The 27421-nt window shown below is 50.4% G+C and overlaps 1 protein-coding gene across 1 annotated transcript in view; it reads left to right on the plus strand.

Annotated features, from left to right (window-relative positions):
- Positions 1-27421, plus strand: part of STK10 (serine/threonine kinase 10) — a 118062-nt gene that overhangs the window by 37987 nt on the left and 52654 nt on the right. The window contains exons 3-4 of the mRNA XM_077757325.1: positions 14817-14865; positions 20543-20692. Of these exons, the coding sequence (XP_077613451.1) occupies positions 14817-14865; positions 20543-20692 (199 nt within the window). The remainder of the gene's footprint in view (positions 1-14816; positions 14866-20542; positions 20693-27421) is intronic.

Here is a 27421-nt window from a genome sequence, read left to right on the forward strand (position 1 = left end):
TCATTCATTCATTCACTCACTGGCTGTGGCTCCCTCCCTCCCTTCCTTCACCAGCAAACGTTCACAGGCACCGTTTCTGATGGTGAGGGCACAGACACATGGCCCTGCCTTCAGGGAAGGGCCACTGCAGGGGTGGCTTGGGGAGGCAGGCAGTAGACAAAATGAGCACGTATAGCGCATAGAGTGTCAGGTGGTGGTGCGTGCTGTGAACAGACGGGAGCTTGGACTTGCCCGGGACACCCAGTGTTTTCCCTGAGCTCCCTGCTGCTCTGGAGCTGCTCCTTCACGCCCTCATGGGACTCACGCTTCCCATGAGCGCCCGGCTTCACGGATGGTTCGTGCACTTGCCGAACACATTACGTCACCCCGTTCCATCACTACCTGGCAGGCAGGTGCGACAGTTACGCCCACTTTACAGATGAGCACACCAGGCTCAGCACTCTGGTCTCACCCCAGGATTGTTCTGTTAGTGTCAGAGCCCGAGCTAGAACCCAGCTGTGTGTGGCTCCGGTGCTGAAACCCGGGTTCGCCTTGGTTTACACGGGAGTATTGTTTCCTTGCAGGCTTGCGTCCCTCAGGCACTGCGTCAGGGAAGGCCAGGGGTTCTCTTAGGTAGCAAGACCCGAATGCCTGCTCTGCACGCTTTCTGGGCTCTGCCTGCTGTGCCTCATTGCCACCCCCACCCCTTTGTGTTCAATCCTGCTTGTCCCTTAAGGACCGCCTCTAATGCCACAGTGTGTAACACATTAGTTGAAAATGGGGACGCCTACCAAGCAGGCATTTCCTCTGACCCTGCTCACTCCCTGCCTCATGGATGTGGGAGGCCAGCTCCTCACCCCTCCCTTCTAGTCACTTCCCCCAGGGCAGGGCTATGGCCCTGGCTCGTTCCTCTCTGTATCTGTGGGAGCAGGGAGCAGCTGGCTTTAGGGAATGGTGGCTGGGCCAATAGATGGTCAGAGGGATCAAAAATGTCTTTGCAGACACACCACTGCCTGTGTCTCTCCCCAGGGGCTCGAAGTCCAGTGTGTGTCTGCCCCAGAGTCTGGCTCCACCCATGAACTTGGCCTTTGCTGGGTGGTGGTATGACAAGGAGTGTGGTGATGTTGGTGGCCATCAGAATGATGACCGTGGCCCTTGTTTGTCACGTTCCAGCTGTGTGCCAGGCTCTGTTTGTTGTGTTCACACGTTTGATCTCACTTAACCTCCCAAGACTGCTTCAGGGTAGGGATGTGTTGCCCCATTTTACAGATGAGGAAATGGAGGCTCTGAGAATGAAGGCCTGCAGTCATCCGGTAGCAGCCTTTAGACTCGGGCTTAGGGGACTCTGATCCTGGAGCCAATGCTCCTGACCTATGGGCAAGACAGTGCCAGGAGTTAGGAATTCCTGGGTTCGAACCCCTCAGCAGCACCCCACAGCCGCCTGCACTTGGACTGGCACATGAGGATGTAGAACGACCTCCATCTCCTCCTCTGGTGTTCCCACCCTAGGGAGTGTGGCAGAGGGGCCATAGAATGTACTAGACAGGCTTGGAAGCTCGTCACTCCTCCCCTTTGCCTGGGCAGAATTGCGCCTCCACCCCCAGGAACCCCAAGGTCATGCCCCGTGCTCTAGTTCACATGGGCACAGGGGGAGCCCGAATTCCTTCCCCAGGCTTCCTGTGAATGTGGCGGGTGGGGCTGGGGGTGGAGGAAGGAGGTACCAAGTTCCAGGGAGGCCATGTGGGTGTGGGCCTCCCCACTCAATGGCCACATTGTTTGGCCTGGAGCTCAGAGGTGCTGAGGTTCTGGGACTCCACCTCCAGGGACTGGCTCCTGAGAAGCTGGAGACGTTTTTGTGCTGACTGTTTAGTTTTCCGGTGGCTGCCCCGCGGACCTCTGTCCACAGGCCTCTGTGGAGTGAGCATCTGTGCGGTTGGGGGGTCCCCCTGCCCAGGGGACTGCCTCTCAGAGCCGGGAGGCGGGGATGACTGTAGCATCCATGTATCTCCACTTCCCTGGGAAGAAACAAGCCCAGAGGGGCAAAGGGCTTGCAAAGGCTACATGCTCGGCTTTGTCTGGGAGTCAGACAGACCTGGGATTGTGTCCTGGTTCTTACGTGCTGAGTGGTTTTGGGGAAGCCTTTTTCCTACCAAACCTCCATTTCCCCATCTATGTATTAGGATAAGTATTACTGCTCCCAGTAAAGGAACGTTTAGCACAGTACCTGTATGCATTAGGTGCTCACTAATGGCAGCCATCATCTCTACTCTCTTGGGTGGCAGAAGAGGCAGGGACTGGCTTCTGCTGGCTTTCTTTGCAGAATCTGGCTGTCGGCAATGTTAGTCACCCTTTGGCTGTCCTGCCTTGATCTTTGGGCCTCTTAAGGCCACTGAAGTGTTTCACTGATACTCGTTCATTCATTCATGGATCCGATGACATGTGATATGGGTATACAACCCAGCACGTGATCCATCCATTGATCGGTCACGTGCTAGATTGACGCTCTGCTAATACGAATGGACTTTTGTAGGTATAAACTGCTATGTATTTAATGACAAAGTGATTTTAGTCACTCATCTCGGACTTTAAAATGTCAGTGTTGCAAATAACCTTAGAGCTGGTAGAAGCTTCATTCCCGGGTGTGGAAGCTGAGATTCAGAGCAGAAAATGGGTTATGTTAGCTCCACAGTAGGACAGTGGTAGATCGGGGACGATGTCCAGACCTCCCGGCCTTGGCTTCTTTAATTTTTGTCCCAGGAATGTTGCCAACATTTATTTATTGAGTGCCTTTTGTATACTCGGGGCTCCTGGTGGCTTCAGGGGAGGCCAGATTGCTGAGGGGATCCGGGCCCAGAGCAGAGTGTTGATGTCTCCTTTCTGGCTCGAGCGTGCCTCAGTCGTCCCTCTGGGACTGCCAGGCTGGGGCAGTGCCCATGGGCCGTAAATGCTAGTGTCTAAGCCCTAAAGTGTGAGTGGTCCACATGTGCTCTTATCGGGGCCCGGACATCCTAGCTCCCTTATCTGCGCGTGAGCAAGCTCACTGGTATGTGCAAGCTGACCAGCGGGGCCCAGGGAGAGCTGGCGCAAGGAGAGAGGGGCCCTTTCTCTTACCCACCCGGGGGCTATGACTCATGATTTTCGTGGCTTCCTGCTTGAGGCATGAGGAAGGGGGCGTGGGTCACCAGGTCTCTTCCACCGGGGAGATGGACAGAGCCAACTGTCACCCAGATGGGGTCCCAGTTCAGGTTCTGGCTGTGCCTCTACTTACTTCATACATTCACGGTCTTGCGCGGTGTGCTGTGTGTCCTTGGCTGGGGAGGGACCTGCGCGTAGATGCCTCCGGACGCAACAGCCCCTTTCCTGCATGGATTGTCATGGCTTCTTGCAGCCTCCCTCTCTTTCTCTTTGCACGAAATTCAATCCAATCAAAAATCTTCTAATGGTTTTATTTTCTTATTCTGGTTTTAGTTTGTTTGCTTTTATCAAAAAAGAAAAGAAAAAACCCTTGGGGCGCCTGGGTGGTTCAGTCATTTAAGCGTCCGACTTCAGCTCAGGTCATGATCTCATGGTTCGTGGGTTCGAGCCCCGTGTTGGGCTCTTTGCTGACAGCTAGCTCAGAGCTTGGAGCCTGCTTCGGATTCTGTGTCTCCCTCTTTCTCTGCCCCTCCCCTGCTCGTTCTCTGTCTCTCAGTCTCTCTCTCAAATAAACATTTAAAAAATTTTAAAAACGGGTGCCTGGGTGGCTCAGTCGGTTAAACGCCTAACTTTGGGTCAGGTCATGATCTCATGGTTCGTGGGTTTGGGCCCCACATCGGGCTCTGTGCTAACAGCTCGGAGCCTGCTTCTGTGTCTCCCTCTCTCTCTGACCCTCCCCTGCTCACGCTGTCTGTCTCTCTCTCAAAAATAAATAAAAACATTAAAAGACATTAAAAAATAAGTAAAAATAAGTAAAAAAATTAAAAAAAAACTTAACCTGAGAGACTTTAATCTTTCTTTCTTTTTTTTTTGAGACTTTAATCTTTCTGAGCCTCAGTTTCCCCATATGTAAAATGGGAATAAAATATCACTAAATGCTAATAACAGCTGGTAACATTTACTTAGCATTTACTTACTATATGCTAGGTAATGTCTTAAGTGCCTGGCATACGTTATCCTACTTACTCCTCACAATAAGCCCCATGAGGCATAGGCATTTTTTAGGATGCCAGCCTCAATTAAGGAGTGGAAGATAATCCATGCAAAGTAATTGGCATAGGGCCTAGCACAGAGTAAGCTCTTGATTCCAGTTAAATGTCCTGGATGGGGAAACTGAGGCCGACCCCAGATCACAGACCTGGCAACCACTTACATCTTGAGGAGTTGAAGGCATGGAGTGAGACATACAGGTAAAACAGCTGCATACGTGGGGTTTTCTCTGTGTGTTTTACTTAGAAGAGCGGAAATCACCTTGGTATTGATGTTTAGTCCTGAAAGGTGGATCTGGTAGAAAGGAGAGATTTTTAATTCTGGCCCCATCAGTCTTATGCAGTATTGAGTCAATCCTTTGCACTGCTCCAAGGAAGGTTATCCAGTAACTATTGCCAGGCCAGACAAAGGGAGATGTTATTTCTTTAATTGAGCTGCGCAGGTGCGGTGCTGGGTGCACGACCGCCCGGTCGCCCCGTCAGGTCGCTTGGCACCCAGACATGTAGGTTGGTTTTCTGAATGAAACTCCTGGTGCACAAGGCCTTTTCTTCACGGCTGTAATCCCAGTGGCTAACATAGTATAGGTCCAGGGTAGGTGCCTGAGAAATCCATGAATGAATGAATCAGTGAATGAAGGAATGACTGGGGAGGTGACCTGGCCTGCCAAGATCGTGTAGCATAGGCCATGACTGCTGTGCTGTGCTGTGACAGCTGCTTAATCTAAACTGATGGGGAGGTAAACACAGGTTTCCAGTTTCCTTTGGCGTCCCTCCAGAGGAAGCCAGCAGCCAGGGGCTGTCCCCCATCAGGCCCCCCGGAGCTGTATGTATGCGCTGGCCTCTCCAGGGAAACAAAGCTCGCGAATGCTGGGGAGGCAGACCAGACGAGGTGAGGGCACTCCTCTGACAAGAGGGCCTGGAAAAGGCAAGCGCCTCCCTTAGCAGAGTGCATGACCTGCATCCAAATTCAGGCAGCCCCGCCTTAATGTAGGGCAGCTGTTGTGAGCAGCAGGGCTCCCATGCCCAGGGTTTGGATCCCACCTCTGCCTGTACCAGGTGTGGGTTCCAGGGTAGGGTGGGAGGGGAGTTCCTACCTTACAGGTTGACTTGAAACCTTACAATAAAGATACTCAGGTACCAGGGGGCTAGCTGCCTGGGTGGCTAATTGCCTTGAGCGTCTCATTTCGGCTCAGGTCATGATCTAGCGGTTTGTGAGTTCAAGCCCGGCGTTGGGCTTGCTGCTGTCGGTTCAGAGCCTGCTTTGGATCCTCTGTCTCCCCCACTCAGCCCCTCTCCTGTTTTGTGTGCTCTCTTTCAAAAATAAATAAACATTTTTTTAAAAAAGAAAGATACTCAGGTTATCAGTAGGGAAGATGCCCGATGTATTGTAAGCTCTCCCCCCTGGTTGGGTAGAAGTTGAGCCCAGGGAATGGAATGTGAGCCCTTTAGTCAAAGCCCCTGGTTCACGTCCTGGCCTTGGGGACGTGATAAGTTGCTGAATCTCTCTGTGCTTCAGTTTTCTCATCTGGAATAGGGGATGATGGACAGCCGCCTGAGCAACATGTCTGGCCTGCGCCTTGTGTTTGTAGTTGATGTTTGTGGGCACACAGCTGTGCCCATTTGTTCAGTACTGTCTCTGGCTGCTTTCCAGCTACAGAAGGAGTTTGCATGCAACAGACCCCATAGGGCTGCAGACCCGAAAGCATTTACTATCTGGCCTTTTAAAAAAAAAAGTTTGGTAACCCTCGATCTATAGAATGGGAATAAAAACAGTTTTACCTTACAGAACTGTGTGAGTATTAGATGAGAGACTATGAATAAAGGGCGAGAGAGGGCCTGGGACAGGGCTTGGCGCATGGTGTCCGTAGCTTTCTGATCTGAAGAGCACCTGGGTCGCCTTTTAAGAGCCATGCGGTGTACTGCTCCGGGAGCCCGCTCTCCCCCACCCTGCACTCTCCCCTCTCCCTCCCTACCAGTGCTCCCTCCCCCTATCCCTTGTAAACACTAATCTCTGTTTCTATGGATTTGCCTAATCTGGATGTTTCACATAAATGGCATCGTATAATGTGTGGCCTTTTGCAATCTGACTTCTTTCAGTTGGTGTAAAGTTTTTGAGGTTCATCCATACTCTAGGATGTATTAGGGCTTCATTCCTTTTTGATGACCAAGTAATATTCTGCCATATAAAAGTAATGCCCCACTTTGTTTCTGCATTCATTACTTGATAGACATTTGAGTTTTTCCACTTTTTGGCTATTGTGAATCATGCTGCTGTGAACATTTGTATATGAGCTTTGGTGTGGATTTGTGTGTGTGTGTGTGTGTGTGTGTGTGTTTTTTGATTGTGGTAAAATACACATAATACAACATCAGCATTTTAATCATTTCTAAGTGCACAGGTCATTGGCATCCAGTACATTCTCAGTGTTGTGCAACTATCACCACCATCATGTCCAGAAATTTTTCATCTTCCAGAACTGAAACACTGACTTCCCGTTCTCCTCTCCCCACCCTCCCCTGACAGTCTTCTTTCTACTTTCTGTTTCTATGAATGTGACTACCAGACGTGCCTCCTAACTTGTGCTTCTGTGGCTGGCTTATTTCACTTAGTATATTGTCTCTGAGGTTCGTTCACCCGTGCCGTAACTTGTGTTAGAATTTCCTCTTTTTTAGTTTTTAATTTAATTTTTAACGTTTATTTTTTGAGAGAGATCGCAGGAGCAGGGGAGGGGTAGGGAGAGGGGGAAACAGGATCAATAGACAGCCTGATGCCGGGTTTGAACTTGTGAACTGTGAGATGATGACCTGAGCCGAAGTTGGACGCTTAACTGACTGAGTCACCCAGGCTCCCTGAGTGAATTGTTTTTAAAGTTTAGTTATTTGCTTCGAGAGAGGCCCGCAGAGCACAAGCAAGGGAGGGGTGGAGGGAGAGAATCCCAAGCAGGCTCTGTGCTGTCAGCTTGAATTCACAAACGATGAATATACCATTTACATACCATATGCGTAAGAGTTTATTCATTTCGCATCTGCCTTTCCTTTGATGAATATGTCAGCCTTTCTGCAGTACCAAAGTGTTTCATTACTCTAGCTTTGTAGTAAGTTTTGAAATCAGGAGGTGTGAGATTTCTAACTTTTCTTCTTTTTTAAGAACAATTGTCTTGACTCTTTGGGGTCCCTTGATATTCCATATGGATTTTAGTTTGGATTTTTCAATTTTTGTAAAAGATGCTATCAAGATTTGATAGGGAATATGTAGATGGGGTAGTATTGGCATCTTAACAATATTGAGCCTTTCAGTGCACGAACATGGGATGTCTATCTATTTACTTGTGCCTTCCTTAACTTCCCTCAGCAGTATTTTTCAGTGTACAGATATTTTGCCTTCTTGGTTAAGTTTTGTTTTGTTTTGTTTGTTTCTTCCTAGGTATTCCCGAGTTATTTTCCTCTTTTTGAGGCTATTGCAAATGGAATTGTTTCCTTAATTCCCTTTTTGGAGTATTCATGGTCAGTGTATAGAATCTCAGCTGATTTTTGTGTGTTGTCTTATATCCTGCAAATTTGCTCAAATTGTTCACTGGTCGTAACAGTTTTCTGGGTGTTTATAATCTTTAGGGTTTTCTACATATCGGGACATGTCATCTGCAGAGATGATTTCACCCTTCCTTTGCAATTTGCTTGCCTTTTATTTCCTTTTCTTATTGAACTATGCTGGCTAGGACTTGCAGTATTGTGTTAAAAAGAAGTGAAGATGGGCATTCTTGTTCCTAATCATAGAAGCTTTTCAGTCTTTCACCATTTGAGTATAAAGTTCACTATGGGTTTTCATATATGGCCTTTGATATGTTGAGGCGGTTTTATTCTAGTCCTAGTTTCTTGGTGTTTTCCCATGAAAGAGTGTTGAATTTTGTCAAGTGTTTTTTTTTTTCTCTGCATCAAATGAAGTGATCATGTTTTTTCCTTCCTCATTCCATTAATATGTGTTACATTGACTAATCTATCTATGTGAAACCATCCTTGTTTCTAGATGGTTTAAATCTCACTGTGCAATGGTGTATAATCCTTTTAACATGCTGCTGAATTTGATTGGCTAGTATTTTGCTGAGGATTTTTGCATCCATATTCATCAGGGATATTGCTCTGTGGTTTTATTTTCTTGCAGTGTGTTTGTCTGGCCTTGATGTTCCATGCTGACCTCATGGGATGAGTTAGGTAGTGTCCATTAAGATTTTCCATTGTTTCATGATTCAGTCTTGGTAGGGTGTCTATTTCCAGGAATTTGTCTAGGTTATCTGATTTGTTGGTGTACACTTTTGTTCATGTTCAACTCTCTTATAATCGTTTTTATTTCTGTAAAATCAGTAGTAATGTCCCTACTCTGATTTTCTCATAATTTGAGTCCTCTCTCTTTTTTCTTAGTCTGGCTAATGGACATATGTTTTTAGTCAATGAACTTATGGACATGTATGTATGTATATACATATATACCTAGGAGTAGAATTGCTGGATCGGATGATAATGCTATGTTTACATTTTGAGGAATTGCCAGACTGTTTTCTAAAGTGCCTGCAGCATTTTACACTCCCACCATCATTGTATGAGGGCTTCAGTTTGTCCATATCCTTGCCAACACTTCTTATTGTGCATCTTTTTGATTCTAGGCATCCTAGCAGCTGTGAAGTGGTATTTCATTGTAGCTTTGATTGACATTTCCCTAAAGAGCAGTGATGGCGAACACCTCTTCATATGCTTCTTTGGCCGTTTGTTTCCCTTGAGAATCCCAAGCAGGCTCTGCACTGTCACACGGAGCCCTGGACACGAGGCTGGATCCCACTATCCCTGGGATCATGACCTGAGCCGAAATCAAGGAGGCAGATGCTCAAGCCACTGAGCCACCCAAGTGCCCCCTTTGTAAACCATTTTTAAACTGGGTTATTTGTCCTTTAAATTTTTTTTAAGTTTATTTATTTTGAGAAAGAGAGAGAGTTGAGGGGGGGAGGGGTGGAAAGAGAGGCCCCGCACTGCAGTGCCAGAGCAGAGCCCGAGCAGGGCTCAAACCCCAACTTGTGAGATCATGACCTGAGCTGAAGTTGGACGCTTCACTGACGGAGCCACCCAGGTGCCCTGGATTTGTCCTTTTATTGTGGAGTTGTAAGAGTTCTTTATATAGTCTGAATACTGGTCTTTTATCAAAATACATGATTTTCAGGTATTTTCTGCATTCTGTGGGGTTGTCTTTTCACATACCTGATCATCCCCTTTGATTTGCAAAAGCTTTTATTGTTGATGAAGTCCATTGTATTTGTTTTTTCTTTTGCTGCTTGTGATTTTGGTGTCCTTGCTACCCACCAGATCTTTACTAATCCCCATCTCTTTGACATGTGCTCAAAGGTCCTCAAAGCATGTCCCTGTAAGGGGGATAAAAGAGATGGTAATTCTGCCACTTTGCCCCTAAGATTTCTCTACTACTGTATTGCATTATGTTTTTGCTAGAGGTTGTTGTGCCCGAACCCCTGAGACCCCTAAGGAGCCGTCACTGATGCAATTACATAAGGGTCTTTATTACAAGCTCGAGCAGGGGCTCACCCATCTATCGGTGCAGCGGCAGCAAGGAGAAGCCTCAAACAATGGCAAACAGGGTTTTTATGGGGTAAGGGACGGGGATGTTACAGTGCACACGTTGTACGTTTTGTATCATCACATAAGCACCAATCATAATTGTACAATACCCATGGTTATAGTTTTGACCATTCAGTATCCGTAAGGCGTCCGTTACTTTTGGTGGGACCCGATCATGACCTTTGAGAATCCTTTGAAAATGACCAATTATAAGGTGAGCTCAAAGGGCCTACCTGGGGTTTAGGCAAGCGGTGAGTGATTGGCTAGTTTGTACAGAGTAACTACCTGCAGTTCCCAGCCCTGACTCAGACCACAGGAATGTTACACATTTCTTTTGATTGGCTGATCTGAGGGTGGTCCTGAGGGTGGCTTCAGCTGAAGCTTTTCCTGGAATTAGGGCTACGTGCAGCCTGAGGTTGCTCTTAATGGAGGACTTAATTTCAGGCTCTTCAAGGTGTGGCCCCAAGGCCTTGCTCTTCTGCAAATTCCTGGAGAGCAGTGGTTCTCAAAGTCCGGTCAGGGGACCAGCTCAGGGGACCAGTGGCAGCAACCTTTGGGCATTTGTTGGAAATGCAGATTCTTGGACTCTACCCCAGACCTGCTGAATCAGAAACTCTGCGTCAGGGCCCAGGGACCTTGTTTTAACAACTTTTCCAGGTGATTCTGATGCATGCTAAAGTTTGAAGACCACCAGCATAGTGTTTTTAGCTGGTACCACCTAGAGATTACTAGGGAAGTCTTATTTGCCCCATGAGATAGCATCCTTGTCCTCCTCTCTATTGTTCTAATTCATCCTCACCATCTCTTGCCAAATGTGAGATCAGGTGCTTTTGGTAACAAGCAACGGAGAATCTCAAACTAGCCTAAACAACAAAAGAAATTAATTGGCCTGCATATTTTATTTGAAAAGTCCAGAGAAAGGTCAGGTGTGTGTGTGGGGGGGTATTGAGCAGGGCTCAGATTCTCTTTGTCCTTCTCTTTGTATGAGCTTTGTCTTCACGTTGGCTTCCCTCATGGTTGCAAGATGGCTGCTGCAATGATCAGGGCTTTGTGCTTCCTAATGGCTCCTGAGGAGATGTCAGGCATCCGACACCTTCAAGCAGAGGCCAGGACTGGGCTGTGATTAGACCTGCTGAGTCAGCCCTCAGGGCAAGAGGCAGAGCATTAGGACAGACACGGATACCCCCTCCTCCTTCAGATGAACAGATGCCTCTACAGCCCTGGGCTATTGGAGGCCTGCTCTTCCCATTAAAAAACAAAGCTTTTCTAATATTTTTATAATTCATATTTGTTGAAGAAGATATGGAGAATAATCAAGTAATAGACCGCCTATAGTCCTTCCCTGAGTATTGATGTATGAGACTCCATTCTGTTTTCTAAGCATGCATATTTGGTAAATTCCTAAGGTATTAAGATGATTATTTTATTTTTATGTTTTGTTATTTTTATTAATTGAGATTATTGTGCTAATTAAACCCCACACATTTCTGTAGAAGCCTCCTACAGTCCTACCAGTGACAAGCTGAAAGATAGAACGTTAAGACCCATGTAATGGAACCTAGCAAGAACTTTGTCACTATGTCATGAAAGGGACTTTTTTTCCTATCACATCAAGGCACTAAGATGTGAAATTTTTATTTTTTTAAATGTTTATTTTTGAGAGAGAGAGAGTGAGCACGGGAGGGGTGGAGAGAGAAGGAGACAGAATCCGAAACAGGCTCCCGGCTCTGAACTGTCAGCACACAGCCCGACACGGGGCTCGAACCCATGAACTGTGAGATCATGACCTGTGCTGAAGTCGGACGCTTAACCGACTGAGCCACCCAGGTGCCCCAAGATGTGACAATTTTAAAATCAAAAGGATGGGGGGAAAACACTTTCAAAAAAAAAAAGGAAGTAAAATCAAACCCTGTTTTGCCACATGGGGGAGGGTATAGTCGAGCAATATTTACACAAAGGTTAATAGAATATCACTCTAACACGTGTGTTTAGTGTTGTTTCTTCAGACTTCTGCAGGCTGGTTATCTTTTAAAAACACTTCATTGGGGTCCATAGACAAATTGTGAAATATTGTGGGTTTAATCTTGGCATAGAACCAAAAAAGTTGGTACATTTCTTCCTGGGAATAAAACCAAAGCTCAGCTCAGAGCTTTCCAGCAGCCAAAGCAAGCAAGCAATCAATCAATCAGTAAATTTTAAAAAATTACAAAAGGGAAGTGCATGGGGTCATGGAGCTCTTGAACTGCAGTAGAGGAAGCCAACCAGTTTGGGGGAATGGTCAAGTTTTCCTAGTGCTGAACTCTGGAGAGGATGGTCATGGGGACCTTGTGTAAGGGGATGGTGTAAGGGACAAGTTCACTGACAGAGGCAGGAACTTCCTGGGTTTGGCCACTTCTCATACTGACTCTTGATCATTAACAGAGGGCGTGCTGATAAACTGTAGCTCTAGGAAGGCATAGATCTGTAGGAAGCCTGAATGATGCGGTGTAAGCGTGACATTTGCTGGTGGTTTTGTTTGCTAGAGATTCAACAAGAGCATATTAATTGGCGTGCCTCCGCTACTGTGCTACTGTGCTTTCGTGTTGTGAATCTCACGTAACTGCCTTGACTTTGGAGGTGGAGGTGATGAGTGCCATTTTACAGAGGACATTGAGGCTCGGGGGGAGACCAAGTGACTTACTCAAGGTCACATAGCCAGTTAGTGGCACCATCAGACCTTGAGCTCAAGTCCGCCTTTCAGCTGCCCCCTTAGAGAAGAGGCCAGGCCTGTTGTTTTGTAAACACCACCTCATCCAGTCCTTACAGTAGCTCTTACCCAAACCACACAGGTAGTAAGGGGTACAGATGCAGAGCAGGGGCTCCTAACCTGAGTTTGGTGGGGGGACCTCAAGGGGTGCAAAAATTCAGTAGAATTGCTTGCAAACACTTGTTCCTATTTGCATTCTTTGGAATGAGAGGAGAGAGGGTACCTTTCACTGAGTCTCAAAAGACATTAACAAAAAAAAAAATCCCAGACCTTTGAGCTCAAGGATGGAGTCATAGTAACAGTTCATACTGACTGAGCCCCAGCAGGGTGCCTGCCACCTGGCAAGGCCTGGGTGACCTGTCGTTGCTCTGGAGTTTGGGTGTGTATCCCCCCCCATCTTCTGAGCCACTCAGCTAGTAAGTGGTTTTGCTTCTTATGGCTGGGCTTTTCCTAGCTGTTAGTAGGGTTGTCTGTCCTTCCATGGAGCTGAGAATTATTAAAAGGCAGAAGGATCTGCTGTTGTGCAAGAGGTCATGGTGCCTGTGTCCCGGTCACCTTTGTTCCGTGACCCCTGGGAACAGGTCTGGTTGGCTGGTGGGTGGTGGAATGGAGCAGTGGGTGAATGAGTGAATGGAGGAAAGAAGTACCTCTTTCTCACTGCTCTGGGTTGAAAGATTAATTCATCTCTGATGGCCATTTTTCCGGGTTGATGTGGTGGTTGGAAGTCCTGGGGCAGCGCGGGCCAAGCACCACTGGAGTGAGCCTAGGAGCCTCAGGCCCTGTCCTTCCTCCCTGGCAGGAGGTGGTGTGCAAGCTGGCCGTGTCCCCTTACACGGCTCCCCCCAACCCCCCCAGCACGCAGCCTCTGTCTGCTGCCCTGTCTGCTGCTCAGGCCCGAGCTGGGAGGGCCCGCACTGCCTTGCTACCCCCAGCAGCTAGTACCTTTGGCACCCGGACTGCCGTGGTTTCTTGCACCCCGGTGTGGCTTGTCCCCCGCAGATACAGCCCAGTGATGGGGCCCAGTCAAGTGCAGTGGCCTCAGCCTCCCCATCTTCAGCTGAGAAAGTGCGCTCAGTTGAAGTGACCTGCCCAAGGCTGCATCTGGTGAACAGCGGGTCCACCGAGGATCACTGCACCCCTATATTTACGTGGCCGGGAAGCCTCTGGAAGGTCTGCCACAAGCTGGAGACTCCTGGAGACCCTGCGGCCGCTCCTGCCTCCTCTGACTGGAGAGCTGCTGTGGCCCAGAGAATTACGGCTGAGGTTTTCTTTCCCCTTGAGGGACCGACTGGCCCCACGGCTCGGTGCCGGCCTCTGCCCAGCGAGGCTTCCGGGACTTTGCCGCAGGCCTGGACGGGAGCCGGAAACGGTGAGGCGATTCCGGGAATGGCCGCTCAAGTTTGTGGTGCTTTCCCCCTCCCCGACCTACCTGTAACGTCCGTCATTTCAGAGATAGGCAGCGTCTTTGCACAGGTGATGGGAGCCCCGTGAGGGTGAGAAAGAACAGAGATGGGAGAGAGCCAGGGAGGGAGGGACTGGGTGGGTTCCTGTGGCACTTTGCACGCTCATTGTCCTTCTCCAGCCCCCTTGCTGAGCGGGGAGCCCGCTGAGGGCCCGGGGCTGGGTGTTCTCCTGGGCCCTGTCCCTCCTGGGCATGTGGTAAATGCACGTGTGCACCAGTGACCCGGGGAGTTAGGAAAGCTTTCTGGGGCAGGACCTGACACTTAAGAATCTGTGGCCTTGGTCAGTCCCATCCCCTCTCTGGGCCTGGGTTTCTCCACCTGGGCTGCCCTTCAAGGCCCTGAGGGGCTGAGGTTCCGAGCCAGCAGGGGCCCTGTCCTCTGAGAGACAGAGAGAGGCGTGAGATCGGTGCCAGGGTTCCGGAGGGCTCGGCTGGCTTGTGTGTGGGCGGGAGGTGTCCTCCGAGATTCCTGGCCTGTGGAGCCCGGGAAGTGGGGCAGCTGACAGGTGGGGCAAGGGTGGAGAAGGGAGGGAGCTGGTGGCGTGCAAAGGGCTGTTTGCTACCGCTGTGGGTTTCCGTGGTAACTCCCCCCCCCCCGAAAAATGAATTGGGCAGGGACCCCCATGGTTTTAGATCCTCCTGTGAAGGTTGGTGTCTGATCAAAGGCTGTGGTGCAGACTGGCCAGGCCCTGGGGCAGGATGGAGAGAGGCCAGCGAGCAAGGGCATTGGGTGCCGGCGGATCCTGCTGGGGCCCGGTCCTGGGGTTATCCCCATCCCCGTGGGCTGTGCACCCCTGCTCACTGTTATTTTGCCTTGTGTTTTCTGCAGATCATGATCGAGTTCTGTCCTGGGGGAGCCGTGGATGCCATCATGCTGGGTGAGTGGTCCTTGACCCAGTGCAGTGGTGCTGGGGAGGGGCTTGAGGCGCTAGTCCAGGACTGGTGTCCTTCACGCCCCTGCCCCAGCAGTTCACACGGCCTTTTGAGTACCTTTAGGCTCTGTCCCCTTTGGGGGATGGGGTTGGTTCCTAGAGGGAATGCAGGGCACTCATTGGAAAATTAACACTTCCTGTTCAAAAAGCCACATGTCCTTGAGTGGGGCACTCACCCCCTCAAGGCTCTTCTTTTTTTTTTTTTTTTTCTAGGAGAGAGAGAGAGAGAGAGAGAGAGAGACAGAGACAGCATGAGCGGGGGAGGGTCAGAGAGAGAGGGAGACACAGACTCTGAAATAGGCTCCAGGCTCCGAGCTGGCAGTCAGCACAGAGCCCGACGCGGAGCTCGAACCCACGAACCACAAGATCATGACCTAAGTGAAAGTCGGACGCTCAACCGACTAAGCCACCCAGACGCCCCAAGCCTTGTTGGCCATAAGATGAGTGTGATCCCTCTTTGCCTCCCCCCCTAGAACCCTTGGGGGTGAAAATGAGACACCTAAGGGAAGTTCTTTGAAGAGTGGGGAATTTCCAGGGCGCCTGGGTGGCTCAGTCCGTTAAGTATCAGGCCTCAGCTCAGGTCATGATCTCACAGTTTGTGGCTTCGAGCCCCAGCATCGGGCTCTATCCTGACAGCTCAGAGCCTGGAACCTGCTTCAGATTCTGTGTCTCCCCCTCTCTCTGCCCCTCCCCCTCTTGTGCTCTGTGTGTCTCTCTCAAAGATAAATAAACATAAAACAATTTTTTTAAAAAGGGTCACCTGGGTGGCTCAGTCGGTTGCACATCCGACTTCCTGACCAGCTTTATACTTAGAGGGGTTAAGGAGCTGGCCCAGAGTCCCACAGCAGGGCTGAGACGGGGAGCCTGGGATCTGCTGGCCTGGTGGGCGGTGAGCGGGGAGAGGCTAAGGGTCTGGTGCCCCAGAACACTGAGAGGCAGGCCCAGGATTTTGCGGGGGCTCCAGAGAGGGGAAGGTTTCAATATTATGTAGCATGATTCAGCCACTCTCTTACCGTGAGGAGGGTATTCTCCCCACCCCTCCACCCTAGTTTACCTCAGGAATGTTGAATTTGTGGCGGCCCTTTCCGGAAATACAGAAATGCTGGCCTTCCTTGCAGAGCCCCTTACCACTCTGAGAGTTCCCAGATGGGTAAATGATGGATGCGAGTATGTATGATCCGGCCTTTGGGTATTCCTTCTCGTAGCAGAGACTGCCTTTTTGCATCATTCTGGGTAGAATTTAACAACAACAACAACAAAAAAAATGGTGGTCTTGTAGGAGTTGAGACTCTGTAGGCCATAAGGCTATCAGACTCTTTTTTTTTTAAAATATTTTTATTTATTTCTAGGAGAGAGAGAGAGAGAGACAGCGTGAGCAGGTGAGGGTCAGAGAGAGAGGGAGTCGCAGACTGAAACAGGCTCCAGGCTCTGAGCTGGCAGTCAGCACAGAGCCCGACGTGGGGCTAGAACCCATGAACTGCGAGATCATGACCTAAGCGAAAGTCAGACGCTTAACCGACTAAGCCACCCAGGCGCCCCTATCAAAGACTCTTTAAATTGGTTTGGTGGGGGGAAGGTGGGAGATGCGGGAGGGGGAATTTATTTGCACAAATAACTAAAAAGTTCAAGGGTTTCCAGCTTCAGGTGCAACTTGATCTAGGAGTTTTTGTTTTGTTTTGTTTTTTCAAGTTCTCATAAGTTGAGAAACCGTAAGAACATGGTTTTCTACTCCAACTCTTGGCCCCACTTTGTTCTATGTTGGTCCCATTCTCATACTGGCTTTCTGTTCACGGTGACAAGGTGGCTGTAGGAGCTCCAGCAATCATATCTGTATTCCAGACAGCAAGATGGAAGAAGGGAGGGTAGGAGAACTCCACAAACACACTTTCCACTTTTTGAAGGAGGTGTTACAGAAGCCCCACATGACCCTTCCATTTGCATCTCACTGGCCAGAACATAAGAGCACACGGCTAGAAGGGAGGCTGGGAAATGCCGTCTTCTAACTGGGTGGCCATGTGTTCAGATCCTAAAAGGGAAGGGGAGGATGGGTGCCACCTACCAGCTTCTGGCCTTCTAGGTATGCAGCTTAGCTCATCGAGGCGTGGGGGAGAATGTCAGAGATGGAGGAGGCATTCACACATGCCAGGTCCTTGGCCTCATTCGCAGCTGGGGCAGGGCCCCAGGCTGTGGCTCAGCCTGCAGGCCGACTCACTCTCTGGCTGCTGCCTTGGTTCTCCTGCTCCGGTCCCACGTGGTTTTCTCTCTATTGGTGGCAGCAGTGAACGGAACATTGCCAGTGGCCTCAGCATTCTGAGCGTTAAGGTGTTTTTTTGGTTGGTTTGTTTGTTTATTTTGAGAGAGAGAACAGAAGGAGAGGGAAAGAGAGAATCTTTTTTTTTTTTAAATTTTTTTTAATGTTTTTTTAATTTATTTCTAGGGGAGAGAGAGAGAGACAGCGTGAGCAGGGGAGGGTCAGAGAGGGAGTCACAGACTGAAACAGACTCCAGGCTCTGAGCTGTCAGCACAGAGCCCGACGTGGGGCTTGAACTCACGAATCACGAGATCATGACCTGAGTCGGAGCTGGATGCTCAACGACTGAGCCACCCAGGTGCCCCTAATGTTTGTTTTTTTTGAGAGAGAGAATTAGAGCATGTGTGTGGGAGGAGCAGAGAGAGAGGGAGAGAGAGAATCCCAAGCAGGCTCTGCGTTACTAGCAGAGCTCCCAGTGCGGGGCGCAAACCCACAAACTGTGAGATTGACCTAAGCCGAAGTCAGACCCTTAACGGACTGAGTCAGCTGCCCNGGGGAGAGCTGGGCCCTGGCTGCAGCTGCGTGATGAGGGGTGGACTGTCCTGCAGATGCTGGCCTTGCTTAGAGGGACTTTCTGTCCTTGGCATCTCCCCATCGGCCTGCTGAGTTGTGTAGAGGGACATCCCTGGGCTTGGGGTCCGAGAGACCTGAGGGCTGTGTGCAGGTTCCCTGCGGGGTAGCCATGGGGCGCTGGCCTGGCCCCTTTGCGAGATGGGGGGATGTGCAGGGTGTGTCACCGTATGGCCAGGCTAGTTACTTAACACCCAGTGTTTGCTCTGATGCGGTTGGCCTTGCCTCTCGCTCTTAAACATTTGGCTGTCAGCCCTCCTGCTGAGGAGCGGGGGTGGGGTGGGACTGGCTGAGGTTTCACACAGACGTAGGACTCATCTGCAGTGTTGCAGATCTTCTTCATATGGAGAAAATGCTCATGTACTGCTGTGTAATCAAAAATTAATCTTAAGAATTTATCATGCTGTTATGATTCCAATTATATGACATTCTAAAAAAGGCAAGACTGTGGGGACAGAAATCAAAGTCATGGTAGCTCGTGGGCTGGAGGTGGGGGTGAAATGGTGATCACACAGGGGCTTGGGGGAGCTAAGGAAACGTTCTGCATCTAATTCGTGGTGGTGGTCACGTGACTTATATGTTTGCCAGAATCCATAGAATTGTACCCCTAAACAAAAATTAATTTTACTGTTGATAAATTATATTGAAATAAGGCACAAACCTACCTGGTTGGGTCATTGTGAAGATAACTGAACATATGCATCCAGGTCCCTAACTCCAGGCCCTGTATGTTGGTAAAAGCTCAGAAAATGGTGACTGTGAGAGCTCCATCATCATCATCATCACCACCACCATCATCATCATCAGTTTTGCTCATTCTGATTTCATTTATATAAATAAATCGGGCACAAGAAGTCACAGTTTAAAAAAAATTGCTACAGAAAATCCAGTTCATCTCAGGACCCGCCTAACAGTAATCACCTTTTCTTGACTGTCCTTCATGCTGAGAAGTGAATGTACTTTATCGCCGGAGTGATGGATTCTCATCATCCCATTTTACGGATTAGGAGATGAAGGCACAGACAGATGGAGCACCTTTGAGAAACCACGTAGCTAGTAAGGGGCAGCGCCTTGGTTTGGGCTTGGTCTGAGTGGTCCTGATGTTCCCCCAGGCTCTGAGCCTGTCCGTGGTTGGCGGGACACGGGAGTTAAGGATGAGGCCACAGGGAGGGATAGCGGTTGTAGATCCTGGAGAAGGGCCCCTGGTCTGGGGCCGGGCTTCCCAGGGCAGTGCAGCTGGCTCTGGCGTGTTTTATTTTTAACCAAGCCCGTGGGATCTGTCCTTGAGGATGTGGCCAGGCGCGGCCAGGCGAGACAGATGGGAGAGTACTGCCCCGATCGGAGGGGGGCCTGGGAGCAGTGTCCTGGCCGGCCAGCCCTGGAAGCTGCAGCCGGAGGACCCAGCAGGCAGGGCAGTGGGGGCTCACTTTAGCACAGGTGGCTTGGTGGCAACAAGAACTAAAGACTCACAATGGCCAGTGGGTCAGTGAACACAGGATGTTGACCTTGAAGCTTCTCACGCCCTTCCCCCCTACACCTACTCAGTCCCACTGCCTGTCGCTCCCACCTCCCTAACCCACTGAGTCGAGAATGCTTCCTCTTTGAAGCCTTGGCTGCCTTCTTGTCCTCTGCGCCGCCACGATGGCCCGCCGCCGAGCCCCCTGCATGCTCTTCACTCACCCCACTAGGGAGAATTTTTTAAATGCAAAAATCAGACAGTCTCTGCCTTGCTTAGAGCCTCTCCTGGACTGCCCACTGCCTTTCAGAGAAAGTGCAGCCTTCATAGATGGCCTGCAAGGTCCTGCAAAATCAGGCCCCTCCGACCTCTGACTTTGATTCACTTTCCCCTCCACCTTCCCCTTTAGTCAACAAGGGTACTTTGCACATGCTCTGCCTCCCGTGTCGAATACCTTTCTTTGTGCTCCCCACCTGCTCAGGGAAGAGACCCGCCATCTCTAGTAAGCAGACACGGGGTTGTACGTAGTGTGTGTGCGTCTCACTGACTAGCACACAAGAAGCTTTTGGTGACGGCCTTTGCCCTCCAGCACCTTCATGTCTCCAGCACCACCGCCAGCCGGCAGACACTTCTTCAGCGCCAGCTCATACAGCCTCCAGGCTTCGGCTTCTGCTGCTTCCTTGACCTGGAGTGCCCTGGACTCACCTTTCCGCCTCTCGAACACCTGTTCTTCCTACAAGACACGGCTTGAATGCCCTTTCTCCCGGGGAGCCTCCTCACTCCCAGGCAGAAGGGGCTGCTGCCCATCCTGTCCGCCCCCAACCCTCATCCAGATCCCACTCTGTTCCAAGCATTGCTTACAGTTTCCACGCACCCGTCCGCATCCTTGCACCAGGCATGGAGGCTGACACGGTGTCAGTGTCACTGCCTGCTTGCAGAATGGAGCTTACCCTCTTGATGTGAACCTGAGTTCTGAGGTCAGACTGGCTGGCTTGAATCTAAGATCAGTGAATTTCTGCCTGTGGGACCTTGAGCAAGTATGTTGACCTTTCTGAGCCTTGGCTTCCTCATCTGTAGAATGAGGTAATAGTTGTGCCTGCTCCACAGTGTCCCTCTGAGGACAAAACAGGTAACATGTGGGGTGCTTAGAAATGAGCTTGGTAGGTGGTTAAGTGCTCCATCACGTAGGGGGCTTTTGTATTTCCTGTATCTGGCACGAACTTGACATTCAGCTGCCGGTTGTAAGCGTGGGCTACACTGACCGTGGTTCTCCCGTCTGCTTCCAGAGCTGGACAGAGGCCTCACTGAGCCCCAGATTCAGGTGGTTTGCCGCCAGATGCTGGAAGCCCTCAACTTTCTGCACGGCAAGAGGATCATCCACCGGGATCTGAAAGCCGGCAACGTGCTGATGACCCTCGAGGGAGACATCAGGCTGGGTAAGGGGGTGTCTGTGGGTGAGGACAGGAAGGCGGAGCCCCGCAGTACCCGCCTGGGGGTTGTGTGTCTGGCCTCGTGGGCAGTGGGGAGTGTGTGTGGGATCCTCACCTCCGTGGCGGCCCCGGATGTCAGTGGTCTCCCCACCTGCCCTGGGCCACAGGATAGTTCCCACTGGTTCTCAACTGAGGGTGATTTTTGTCCCCCAGGGATATTGGGTTGTCACAAGTAGGGGCACAGGAGACCCCTGGCATCTGGTGCTCACCATCCTCCAGTGCTCAGGACAGGCCCTCGCCAGCGATCTGCCCACGAGGCTGGCTGTGGGAGGTGCGGATGCAGCCCTTTCGCTCCTGCTTGTAATCAAGAGGATTTGAGTGAGAGTGACGGACAGAGAGATGAGCCCGCCTCCATTCCAGATAGAAAATAGTATGTCAGGTGTATGCGTCGAAACAAATATTTTTTGTTTTTTTTTTTTTTGTCTTTTTTCTCCTTGGGTTCCCCTCCCCCAAATTGTGGTACAATGCATGTAACATAAAATTGATCATCTAAACTCTGAAGTGTACAGTTTTTAAGCGTCCAGATCAGCAGCATGAAGTACATTCACATTGCTGTGCAGCCATTATGACTGTCTGTCTCCAGAAACTTTCTGTCATCCCAGACTGAAACACAGTGCCCAGTAAACACTAGCCCCCACCCCCAGCCCCTGGTAACCTCCATTCTGCTTTTTGTTTATGATTGTGACTGCTCCGGGGACCTCCTATAAGTATAGTCATTTGTGCTTTCATATCTGGTTTATTTCACTCAGCATAATGTCCTCAAGGTCCATCCGTGTCATAGCCGGTGTCAGAGTTTCTTTGTGTTTTTAATACCTTTTATTTTTTCCCCAAAATAGCACATGCACACCTCCTCTGCAACCACTGCCTTCTTTCCCCGTCCATTTCCAGTAACGACACTTAACTCTTCTCATACTTACTTGTGCGCTGATAAATAATATGCTTATCATGCTATTTCCTTTTTTTAATGTTTTATTTATTTTTGAGAGAGAGATAGAGGCAGTGTGAGCAGGGGAGGGTCAGAGAGAGGGAGACCCAGAATCTGAAACAGGCTTCAGGCTCTGAGCTGTCAGCACAGAGCCTGATGGGGGGCTTGAACCCATGAAGTGTGAGATCATGACCCGAGCCGAAGTCAGACGCTTAACCGACTGAGCCACCCAGGCGCCCTGTGCTATTTCCTTTCTTAAAAAATGTTTACTTATTGATTTTGAGAGAGAATGTGTGAAAACGAGAGGGAAGGGGCAGAGCAGGACAGAGAGAGAGAATCCCAGGCAGGCTCCACGCTGTCAGCACAGAGCCTGATGCCGGGCCCCGTCTCTCAGCCTGAGATCGTCACCTGAGCTAAAATCAGGTTGGCTGCACTTAACTGACTGAGCCACCCAGGCGCCCTGTGCTATTTCCTTTCTTAAAAAATGTTTACTTATTGATTTTGAGAGAGAATGTGTGAAAACGAGAGGGAAGGGGCAGAGCAGGACAGAGAGAGAGAATCCCAGGCAGGCTCCACGCTGTCAGCACAGAGCCTGATGCCGGGCCCCGTCTCTCAGCCTGAGATCGTCACCTGAGCTAAAATCAGGTTGGCTGCACTTAACTGACTGAGCCACCCAGGCACCCTTATAACGCTGTTTCTTAGCTAATGGTTTTTTTGTTTGGTGGAAAATAATACATGCTTATTATAAAAAGTTTACACAGTGCAGGAACGTTTGGAGGGGGTACTTCCGGGGTCTCATTATGCTGCTGTGGGCACAGGTTGTCATCGCAGATCACGTGCACGCGTCTCTGTCAGTAGAAGGATGTGCAGACATAGAGGCGTTGGGAGTGGTATTGAGGATGGAGAGATGGTACTCTCCTGCTTACCAGTTTGACTGCATTCCACTCTATTTTCCAGTAACATCTTCCGGGTGGCGCGGTCATCCATTCATCCGCACCCCTCCCCCTCCCTCAATCATATCCTTCTGGCATTGCAGTGTCACTACTGTGCTTTCTCTGGTGGTGACCTGCGTAGCTGTAAGGAACATTTGAATTATGGCTGCAAGACACCGCACTGGTGTGGAGTCCGTGTGATGGAGAACTGCAGGGATCAGCATGAGGGCTGGAACAGAAATGGTGCAGTACAGTCACCTAGTACATCTTCCGCGGCAGGAGAGCTGCTCCCAGCATCCTTGCTTTGAGAGCCTTGAAGCTCAGAGAGGGTGGGGACCTGCCCTGGGTTACAGAGCTTGCAAGGACAGAGCCCAGGCTGGCCCCAGGGCCCTCTGGCTTGCTTCCCAGGGCTGGCCCACATCACCCCATGCTCCTTCATGAGGACGTAGAGCCTTAGGGTAGGGCTGGGCCTTACAAAACAGATGCAGTTGTAGTGGGTTCTCAGGTTTAGTGCTTTTTTGTCCCCTGGAGGCCTCCTAACACTTAGATTCTGTCTCGGTGGAGCCCAAGAATTTTTCTTTTTTTCTTTTTGTTTTTTAAGTTTATGTATTTAAGCAGAGAGAGCTTAAGAGAGACAGACAGAGAGAGCACGAATGGAGGAGGAGGAGGAGAGAGAGAATCCCAGGTAGGCTCCACACCCTCAGCCCAGAGCCCGACGTGGGTCTTGAACCCTCAAACCGTGAGATCATGACCTGAGCCAAAATCAAGAGTCCGGAGTCTCAACTGACTAAGCTTCCCAGGGACCCCGGAACTTGCATTTCTAACAGGTCCCCACTTGCAGCAGTGCTGCTGGGACCACTTCGATAACCACTGCTTTGCACCCTCACTGTCCAAAGTATGGTCTCAGCAGCACCCTTCCCTGGGAGCTTGTCAGAAATGCTCTGGTGTCCAGGGGGCAGGGTTGGCTCTGTCTTGAAACCAGCAGTATGAAGAAGTGTGACATAGCAGGAGTGAGCAGGGAGGGTCACGCTCCATCGGGGGGTCAGCTCACACCCCTGTGGCTCTTCTTCCTCCTTGTTCCTTCTTTTACCCGGAATGGTTAAGAGCATGCACTTTAGCCAGAGAGTCCTGAGTTCCAATCCCAGGTCTGCCTCTAGGTCTGTGACCTTGGCCAAGCCACTTAACCTTCTTGCTTTTCCATTTCCTCATCTATAAAATGGAACGACGGTAAAACACCTGTGAGAAGGTTGTGATGCCAGTTACAAGCAGGCGTATGTGCAGCACGCTGTGTGTAAAGGCCACGGTCACCCCTGCTGTTTCCTCCAGTGTCTGCTGTGTGCCAGGCCCTGTGCTGGGCTCTGGGGAAGGGAGTGGGACTCTGGTGTCCTTCCTACCCCTATGGAGTTCCCAGGCAGTGGGAGACCCTGAGAGCATCAGGGCTGGGATGGGGATCTATGGGGAGGGGGCGTTCTGCTCTTCCACCTGGGCCTGGAGGTGTGGATTTAAAAGAGGCTTTGGTAGGAGGGTATTTTGAGCTGAGTTGTGAAAGGCGGATAGGTATTTGCCAGGTAACCCAGCTTGGTCAGGGCAAGTCAGGAAGAGGGAGCCTGGTGGGCAGGGGCATGGAGGTGAAGAGCAGCAGGGTATTCTGGGGGGGCCGATAATAAAAATAATACACGTTGGAGCGCCCGGGTGGCTCAGTCAGCTAAGCAAGCATCTGACTTCAGCTCAGGTCACGATCTCATGGTTCGTGAGTTTGAGCCCCGTGTTGGGCTCTCTGCTGTCAGCACAGAGCCCACTTCAGATCCTCTGTCCCCCCTGCTCCATCTCTCTGCCCCTCTCCCCATGATCTCTCAAAAATAAAAAATAAACATAAAAAAAAATAATGCACACTTACTGGGTTTATGAAGCCCCTGCCAGATGCCAGCCAACAGAGGAGGCACTTTCTAGATGTGTTTTTAGTCTGCACTCCAGGCGCTACTGGGCAGGAGTGTGGGGAGGGGAGGGACTATACCCAGCATAGATGAGGACCCTGAGTTCAGACCGTGAGGAAGGAGAAGTAGTAGTGTTGGGACTCAGGTCTTCCTGACTCCACAGCTGCCAGTGGTTACGTGGTCGGCTGGTCAGGGAGAGGACAGGTTGGGGTGTGCCTTTGCCTTCAGGCTCAGGGAGTATGGGTGGGGGGGCAGGGCACAGAAGAGAGTCCCTTGTGGTCCAGGGATTCAAGGGAAACCTTCAGCTCCATCCTTCACGAACTTCTCACTTGGAGGAGGCAGAACACAGCAAAGCTGGGTCAGGACCAGCCAATCAGAGCAGAGAAGGCCTGGTGGGGACGGGGGTGGGGGAAGGGTCCCAGCAGCCCGGGGCTGAGATGTCCCCGTGGGGTTCTTGTTTCCTGTCGCCACCTCCCCCAGCACACCCCCTAAATCTGGAGGGCGCGAACACACTGGGCAGACTCCGGAATCTCACTCAGAGCCTAGCAGAGGGTGCGATGGAAGCAGATGGGTGCATCAGGGTTCCAAGTCACTTGGCACTTGCACTTGAGAACACTGGGAAGCCAATTAAAAAGGAAAAAATGTTCAGGGAGAGTTGAGTGTGAGTATTTACACGATTGCACTGAGCCCTGGGAACTGGGGTGTGCACGCCTGCTGGGGCCTCTTGTTCTGTTTTGGAAAAGCCTCCTTCCCCATTGGGCCTGGAATTCTCAGGCTGGTGGAGCAGCGGAGGAGGCCCAGGAGACCGGGTAGCAGCTCCTCCGTCTGCCTCCTCCTGGCTTCTTGAGACCGCCTTGGGCCCCTGAGGGTCCCCCCACCCCCATGTCCTTATGTAACTCAGGGATGCATAAGACAATTGCTTAGCGGATCTCTCCCAAGCAAGGGCGTCACCTTGTTGGAGACCGTGTCTGTCTTTCTCAGTGAAGTGGAAATAGAGTAAGAAGGCAGCAGGATGAGCTGAGCAAAACGTGGGCTCTAGACAGACAAGCATGGTTCAAATCCTGGCTCTGCCACCACGAGCTGGGGAAGCATATGGAACTATCCAAACCTCAGCTCTTTGATCCGTGCAATGGGTGTAACAGTAGATCACCTCTCGGCATTAATTGTGACCAGTAGGGTGAAGTATGCAAAGTACTGTCACAAGGAGGCTCAGGGGTATGTTCTTCTCTGCTGCTAGACATTTTGCCCTCTTCCTTGTTCAATATTGACTCTGTCAAGGATATCAGACTTCCCTAAGGTTCATTTGGTTGTTGCCAAGAAAAGCATGAGCTCCCACTCTGAGTGCGGGGGGGAGCAATCAGCAATCTGATGACCGGTGGGAACGCAAGGTGCAGAGAGAGGAAGCGTGTCTCCTGCCCAGAGACCATTGGGATATTCAGCGGGTATGGACATTGAGGTCTGAGGAACTATTAGCCCCTGATCTGCCACTTCACATTGGATGACCTTGGGCAAGTCACCTCACCCTTTCGGATGTCGGTTTCTCAAACTCAGAGTGTGGGAATAGTTCCTATCTCACAGAATTCCTGTGGCAGTGTAGCAAGACCGTGCATGCAAAGCGTGGATCTACAGGTGGGGCGCCTGTGTGGCTCAGTCGGTTGAGTGTCTGACGCTTGTGATTTTAGCTCAGGTCATGATCTCATTGTTTGTGGGTACAAGCCCCACGTCGGGCTCTGCAGTGAGTGTGGAGTCTGCTTGGGGTTCTCTCTCTCTCCATCTCTCTCTGCCCCTCCTCCTCCTCTCTTTCAAAAATAAATAAACGTAAAAAATTTTTTTAAGAGACAGAGACAGAACACAAGTCGGGGAGGGGCAGAGAGAGAAAGAGACACGAAATCCGAAGCAGGCTCCAGGCTCTGAGCTGTCAGCACAGAGCCCGATGCAGGGCTCGAACTCACGAACTGTGAGATCATGACCTGAGCCAATGTCAGATGCTTAACTCACTGAGCCACTCAGGTGCCCCAATAAACAATTTTAAAAAGCATCTACACAGAGAGGGGCCAGCAAATGTTAGGCTTCTTTCTTGGGCCTGGGAACATCTCCGAGACACTGCCATGAGAGAGAATGTTCCCTCTTCTCTGAAGAACCTGTGTTCCTCTCCCCAGTGGTGCTTCTCTGAAGACTGGAGGCAAATTTTACTTTTGGAGTCTTTCACATTCTAAGCAGATGTCCAGACTGGCCTAAAAGTCAAAATGCCCAGCACAGAGCCCGGGTACCAGTAGGTACTCCGTCAGCAGTAGCTTCTATAGCATTGTTATCACTTTGTCACATTGTGATTACTGCAGCATTCCTAATTCCCAAAGCCCCCTTGATGCACAGGAGGCCAGGCAAGTGGGCCTGGTGGGAACCCATTCCCTGCCCCTCACGCCCACCTTGATCCCCAACCCAGAATTCCTATTTGCTGCGGCCAGGTGGCTGGTGACCTGGTTCTTTCACTATGAGCCAGTGTTTGATATGTAGTAATTCATTTAGTCCCTCCAGACCACTGCTAACATTTTACAGGGGAGATAGAGATGTCTGGGCATCTAAAGAGGTTAACTTCACCCCAAATCGTACAGCCAGTAAGAGGCACAACTGGGGCTCAGACCAGCGCATCTGGCTTTAGAGCCCACCGTGCTTAACTGTCACCTTATTTTAGACTCTTGGTGACAAACGATGAGAACCAGTCTGCTGTGATCGAAGGCAGCAGGAGAATGTGCATCTGTGGGACATGGAACTGTGTTGGGGAAGAGATACAGCTGGACCTCAGGGCACTTGGACCCTGGGACACAAATGCTCATGAGACTCCCTCTGGTCCGCCTTTCTGTGCATGTTGGTTAGGCTCTCAGAC

Source organism: Crocuta crocuta, unplaced genomic scaffold (assembly GCF_008692635.1).
Source record: "Crocuta crocuta isolate KB4526 unplaced genomic scaffold, BGI_CrCroc_1.0 scaffold131, whole genome shotgun sequence".
In the NCBI taxonomy this organism is placed as follows: domain Eukaryota; kingdom Metazoa; phylum Chordata; class Mammalia; order Carnivora; family Hyaenidae; genus Crocuta; species Crocuta crocuta.